This window comes from Lithobates pipiens, unplaced genomic scaffold (assembly GCF_037356315.1).
Source record: "Lithobates pipiens isolate NorthernLeopardFrog02 unplaced genomic scaffold, aLitPip1_a1.2 Scaffold_16, whole genome shotgun sequence".
Classification (NCBI taxonomy): domain Eukaryota; kingdom Metazoa; phylum Chordata; class Amphibia; order Anura; family Ranidae; genus Lithobates; species Lithobates pipiens.
Window position 1 is genome coordinate 14,590,980 of NW_027507748.1, and position 6,768 is coordinate 14,597,747.

General features: G+C 46.1%; 1 protein-coding gene across 1 annotated transcript in view; it reads left to right on the forward strand.

Annotated features, from left to right (window-relative positions):
* Positions 1 to 4,901, forward strand: part of GTF2E1 (general transcription factor IIE subunit 1) — a 34,368-nt gene extending 29,467 nt beyond the window's left edge. Inside the window, exon 5 of the mRNA XM_077479601.1 lies at positions 142 to 4,901. Coding sequence (XP_077335727.1) covers positions 142 to 560 — 419 coding nt within the window. The 3' untranslated portion in view covers positions 561 to 4,901. The remainder of the gene's footprint in view (positions 1 to 141) is intronic.
* The last annotated feature ends 1,867 nt before the right edge of the window (positions 4,902 to 6,768 follow it).

Genomic DNA, 6,768 nt, shown 5'->3' on the forward strand with positions numbered 1-6,768 from the left:
TATTTTTTATTTTTATTTTTGTTTTCATTTCATTTTTTTTTGTCTAGAGCTTTGTATGTTTTATTAATTTTTTTTTTTACGATGAGAGATTTTCCTAAATGCATTTAACCCCCCCCCCCCCCCCCCCACCCTTCCCCACAGGCCTGGACCCAGAAGGTTTCCACGACCACGGGGAGGGCCGCCCAGGGGCCGACGACAACGAAGAGGTCATGCAGGCGCTGCTGAAACACGAAAAGAAGGCGGCGGCCGCCGTCTTGGCGTCCGCTGCTCCGGCATCCAGCGTGGGCGCCGGCAGCGACTCCGACAGCGACACCAGCGAGTCCGACCAAGACAGCCCGGCTCCCCGTCACCCGGCGGCTTCCCTCCACTTCGAGCAGGATGACGACGACGAGGACGAGTTCGAAGAGGTGCAGGCGGTTCCCAGGGTCACCGTCGGGGGGCGGAGCTACCTTTACAGCGAGGTGAGTCAGCGGCCCGAACTGGTGGCGCAGATGACCCCGCAGGAGAAAGAAGCGTACATCGAGATGGGACAGAAAATGTTCGAGGACATGTATGAGTGAGTCGCCCTGTCGGACCGCGGGGGTGTTGTCACGCCTCCCGGGATCGATTGCCGAATCTCTTCCACCAGCCTTCATCGGCGTATGGTTTTAATTCGCCTTTTTTATTTGTTTTTAGCATTTGGTGAGTAAAAAGTGTTTTTTTTTTATTTTTTTTATTTTTTTTTTTTTTTTCCTTTTTTAAGATTTTTGTACTGTACATTAGCAGTCATGCACCCCCCAGCTTGAAAAGTACAGGAGGCGGTCCTTGCAGGTGAATGCAGACCAAAATGGCTGCCAGTGGACTGGATACAGCTGTGTATGGCTCCTGAAGAACAGCTGCTGGTGGTATTTTTTAACTTTTTTTTAATATATATTTTTTTTTTTTTTAATCTTTCATGGTCAACAGTAATGCAAACCTGAGCAGCTTCATGCAATATAAGGACAAGGTGGCTGCCGTTGAGTATGAGTGGAGAGCGCTTATTGTGTTAGTCTACGAGGTACTGCTTGTACCGTATAGCAGTAGTTGCAACCACCGATCACAACTATCTGCTCCGGTCCTTTCCCAAGCTGCGTTTTTCACACCCAATACATGTAGATTACTTTGGATTAAAGCAGAACTCCGTAGTGTTAGATTTGAGAGTTTAAGTCTCGGGGTTTGCCTTTTTAGGAGGTTAGGTGTTAGATTTTAGGGTTACAGGTTGGATTAGTGTTAGGGTCTCGTTCACACCAGGCGCATTGATCAATGCAGGCTCAGCGCAAGGACACGTAGAAAACAAGTGAGGGGTGTAGGGGTTGGGAGAGATCAGCCGATCACATAACCACTGTGATTGGCTCTTAGTGATCACATGAACCTGGAGCTGGACCCACCGGATACCTATAAGTAGGGGGTTGGGAGAGATCGGCCAATCGCATAACCGCTGTGATTGGCAGTCAGTGATCACATGATCTAGGTATCAGGTGGGACTGGCTCCTGACCATGTGATCACGGTGACCGCCAATTACAGTGGTTATGCAATTGGCCGATCTCTCCCACCCCCCTACTTCGACGTGTCCAGTGGAACTGGATCTTGAAGTAGGGGGCGTTGGGAGAGATTGGACAGTCACAGTGATCATATGATCTGGGTATCAGGTGGGACTGGCTCCTGACCATGTGATCACAGTGACAGCCAATTACAATGGTTATGTACTCAGCTGATCTCTCCCAACCCCCTACTTCTAAGTATCCAGTGGAACTGGCTCTTGAAGTAGGGGGTTGGGAGAAATTCGGCCAATCACATAACCACTGTGATTGGCAGTCGCAGTGATCATATTATCTAGCTATCCGGTGTGACTGGCTCCTGACCATGTGATCACAGTGACAGCCAAATACAGTGGTTATGTAATTGGCCGATCTTTCCCAACCCCCTACTTTTGAAGTATCCTGTGGAACTGGAGCTTGAAGTAGGGGGTTGGGAGAGATTGGCAGTCACAGGGATCATATGATCTAGCTATCCGGTGGGACTGACTCCCGTCACTGTGATCACATGGTCAGCCAATTACAATGGTTATGTAATTGGCCGATCTCTCCCAACCCCCTACTTCTAAGTATCCAGTGGAACTGGCTCTCGAAGTAGGGAGAGATCGACCATTTACATAACCACTGTGATTGGCTGTCACTGTGATCACATGGTCAGGAACCAGTCATACGGGATACCTATAAGTAGCAGGGACCTGTCTTTCACAGCTCAGTCTCTGTGCTAGGACACATAGAAAACAAGTCGTGGGGGGGGCCTGGGAGAGATCAGCCAATCACATAACCACTGTGATTGTATGTTACAGTGATCACATGGTCAGGAACCAGCCCTACTGGATACCTATAAGTAGGGGGTTGGGAGAGATTGGCAGATCACATAACCACTGTTTGGCTGTCACGGTGATCACATAGTCAGGAACCAGCCCTACTGGATACCTATAAGTAGGGGGTTGGGAGAGATTGGCAGATCACATAACCACTGTTTGGCTGTCACGGTGATCACATGGTCGGGAGCCAGTCCCATCGGATACATATAAGTAGCAGTGACCGGTCTTTCACAGCTCCGTTTCTGTGCTGGGAATGAGCTCTCAGAACGACATATGTGTGGCCCCGTGGGCATTAAAGCCCATCCTTTTTGGTGCCCTCACATGTTAGGTGGTCATAAAAGGGTGAAATTCTACGCGCAATGGTATGCTTGCATAACATTTTTATGTAGCTCAGTGCAGCATATCGAAACCCAGCGCTTGCCTAAAGTTCAATGAATCCTATTAACGTTTCAGAAAAAGGAAAAAAACAAAACACTGATACATTGTAACAATGCATTGCACTGCCCTTAACACAATAGAGGGTGTGCGCTGTATATGGATGGGACTCGCGCCCGCTGGTGTGAACGAGCCCAGAGGTTTGGTTTTTGGGTTAGATTGAAGGGGGGGGGGCGGTAATTGTTTGAGGTTCATGTTTGATTTTAGGAGAGCAGTTGGTTTTAGGGGTGTACGGTTGGATTTTAGGGGGTTGGTTCGTTTCCCGAGTTTAGGTTTGGCGTTAGGGCAAGGTTTTATGGGGTAAAGGTTGGGTGAGCTTCAATGGTTAAGGTGAGATCTTGGGGGGGGGGGTTCGATTTAAGGCGTTTTAAAGTGTTCACCTTTATATAATAAAAGAGGTGAACTAACAGCCTACAATCATGGGGGCTCGACCTGTGGCCCTCCAGCTGTTTCAGAACTACAAGTCCCATGAGGCATTGCAAGTTGCTGACCGTTAAAGGCGTGACTTCCAAAGGCAGAGGCATGATGGGACTTGTAGTTTCGCAGCAGCTGGAGGGCCACAGGTCAAGTGACCATGCCGGGCCTACATCCTCACCAACTACCCCTTTTTCCCCTAAAAAAAAGTTGAATTTACCCTTTAAGAGTTGGGGGTTGGGTTAATGATAGTGGTTGGATTTTAGTAGGTATTAGTGTTGGATTTTAGGGGGTTATAGGCCAGGCTGAGTTTCAGGGTTGGTGCCCAACCGCAGAACTTTTCTTTTTTTTTTTTTTTTTTTTATTGGGAAGGGGGGTGGGGGGGGTAGTCTCTTCACACATGTAGAGCAGACAGGAAGTGCCCTCCCCCAATAGGGGCCACAGCAGTTAAAACGCATTTTCTACTCCTCACTCTCTACAAAGTTAACAAAAAATGCTTTGGCTGTAAGCATTAGATTAAGTCAGGGGCGGACTGACAACTCATTGGGCCCCGGGGCAATAGGAGAAGATTATGGGGCCCCTGGGCAATAGGAGATTATTGGGCCCCCGGGCAATAGGAGAAGATTATGGGGCCCCTGGGCAATAGGAGATTATTGGGCCCCCGGGCAATAGGAGAAGATTGGGGAGGGGGGGCCCAGGCAATAGATTATGGGGCCACACAGTATACATTCACACACACATACAGTGTACACACACCAAAAAGGTACTTGAGAGGCGGGGCAGCTATAATCTTGGGATTTTTTTAAAAAACACAGATTTTTACATACTCTCCCTGATTTTGAGGCTGGCAACCCTGATGGGGCCCCTTAGTGGCATGGGGCCCTCGGGCAGTGCCCGAGTACCCGAATGGTCAGTCCGCCCCTGGGTTAAGTGTTATAGATGGTGAGTTTAAGGACAGGTTTCAGTGTTCTACTTTTGGAGTTCTGCTTAAAGTCCCGCTAGTTGACTGTATTACAACACCAAATCTCTGGCCAAAACCGCTACTTGGCCGAAATTTTGCTTCTCATAACTCCGATTTCTAGTACTGCCGATTTAGAATTTAAACCTGGCTTCTCCAGCAGTAGAGCGCAAGACCAGCTCTGTAGCCGTTGCACTGGCATTGCCCCCCCGTCCCTGGTATTAGGAGTACAGAGCAGAGGCTCCTCGACTTCTGGTTGCTTATGCTGCCTCTGATTCATACATTTTAGACCAATAGCGCCCCCTCGTGATCAGAGTTGGTTCAGTGAAGTACTTTTGGGGGGGTGTTCCTAGATCCACCCACCTGCCACACCCACTGAGAGGGAGTCGTGCCCGCCCCTGAGGGACTTGTAGTTGTAGCACTGTGCCTGCTTTAGCTGAAGGTGTGGTGACCCCATTGGTTGAGGGCAGATATTGGAACATCGCTAGACTCCAGAATCCAGTTGGGGATATCCGTGTTGGGTGGACATGCCATACACAGCCTGGACCCGGAGCTCGCAGAGTATTATATATAATGAATTGACATTTTCATTTAGAGGAAAGTCTCATTTCTCCTGTGTTTTTATTGTGTGCCTGAACCTTTTACATGAGCAAATTGTTCACTATTTGTTTCCTTTTAAATAAAGTTGTTTGCTTTTTTGTACGAGTCTTGTGACACCTGTTGTGTGATATTTGACTGATATGTGTGTTTCTTGTGTATTACTAATTGTCCAATGAAATTCCTTCTCCTTACATACAAGCAATGACATCATATTCTATCTAGTCTCCAGATACAAGTTATATCTACAGGAGTGACCTCACTGCCCTTCAGACAGAAGTGTGTTTGTGTGTGTGTGTGTATATATATATATATATATATATATATATATATATATATATATATATATATATATATATATATATATATATATATATATATATATATATATATATATATATATATATATATATATACATACATACATACACCTATACACAGTGCCTTGCGAAAGTATTCGGCCCCCTTGAACTTTTCAACCTTTTGCCACATTTCAGGCTTCAAACCTAAAGATATAAAATTGTCACCAACAAGTGGGACACAATTGTGAAGTGGAACGAAATCTATTGGATTTTTGAAACTTTTTTAACTAATAAAAAAATGAAAAGTGGGGCGTGCAAAATGATTCGGCCCCCTTGCGTTAATACTTTGTAGAGCCACCTTTTGCTGCGATTACAGCTGCAAGTCGCTTGGGGTGTCTCTATCAGTTTTGCACATCGAGAGACTGAAATTCTTGCCCATTCCTCCTTGCAAAACAGCTCGAGCTCAGTGAGGTTGGATGGAGAGCGTTTGTGAACAGCAGTTTTCTGCTCTTTCCACAGATTCTCGATTGGATTCAGGTCTGGACTTTGACTTGGCCATTCTAACACCTGGATACGTTTATTTGTGAACCATTCCTTTGTAGATTTTGCTGTATGTTTGGGATCATTGTTTTGTTGGAAGATAAATCTCCGTCCCAGTTTCAGGTCTTTTGCAGACTCCAACAGGTTTTCATCCAGAATGGTCCTGTATTTGGCTGCATCCATCTTCCCCTCAATTTTAACCATCTTCCCTGTCCCTGCTGAAGAAAAGCAGGCCCAAACCATGATGCTGCCACCACCATGTGTGACAGTGGGGATGGTGTGTTGAGGGTGATGAGCTGTGTTGCTTTTACGCCAAACATATCGTTTTGCATTGTGGGCAAAAAGTTTGATTTTGGTTTCATCTGACCAGAGCACCTTCTTCCACATGTTTGGAGTGTCTCCCAGGTGGCTTGTGGCAAACTTTAGACGAGACTTTTTATGGATATCTTTGAGAAATGGCTTTCTTCTTGCCACTCTTCCATAAAGGGCAGATTTGTGCAGTGTACGACTGATTGTTGTCCTATGGACAGACTCTCCCACCTCAGCTGTAGTTCTCTGCAGTTCATCCAGAGTGATCATGGGCCTCTTGATCTCTGATCAGTCTTCTCCTTGTCTGAGCTGAAAGTTTAGAGGGACGGCCAGGTCTTGGTAGGTTTGCAGTGGTCTGATACTCCTTCCATTTCAAAATGATCGCTTGCACAGTGCTCCTTGGGATGTTTAAAGCTTGGGAAATCTTTTTGTATCCAAATCCGGCTTTAAACTTCTCCACAACAGTATTACGGACCTGCCTGGTGTGTTCCTTGGTCTTCATGATGCTCTCTGCGCTTTCAACAGAACCCTGAGACTATCACAGAGCAGGTGCATTTATACAGAGACTTGATTACACACAGGTGGATTCTATTTATCACCATCAGTCATTTAGGACAACATTGGATCATTCAGAGATCCTCGCTGAACTTCTGGAGTGAGTTTGCTGCACTGAAAGTAAAGGGGCCGAATAATTTTGCACGCACCACTTTTCAGTTTTTTATTTGCTAAAAAAACTTTAAATTATCCAATAGATTTCGTTCCACTTCACAATTGTGTCCCACTTGTTGGTTAATCTTCACAAAAAATTAAAATTTTATATCTTTATGTTTGAAGC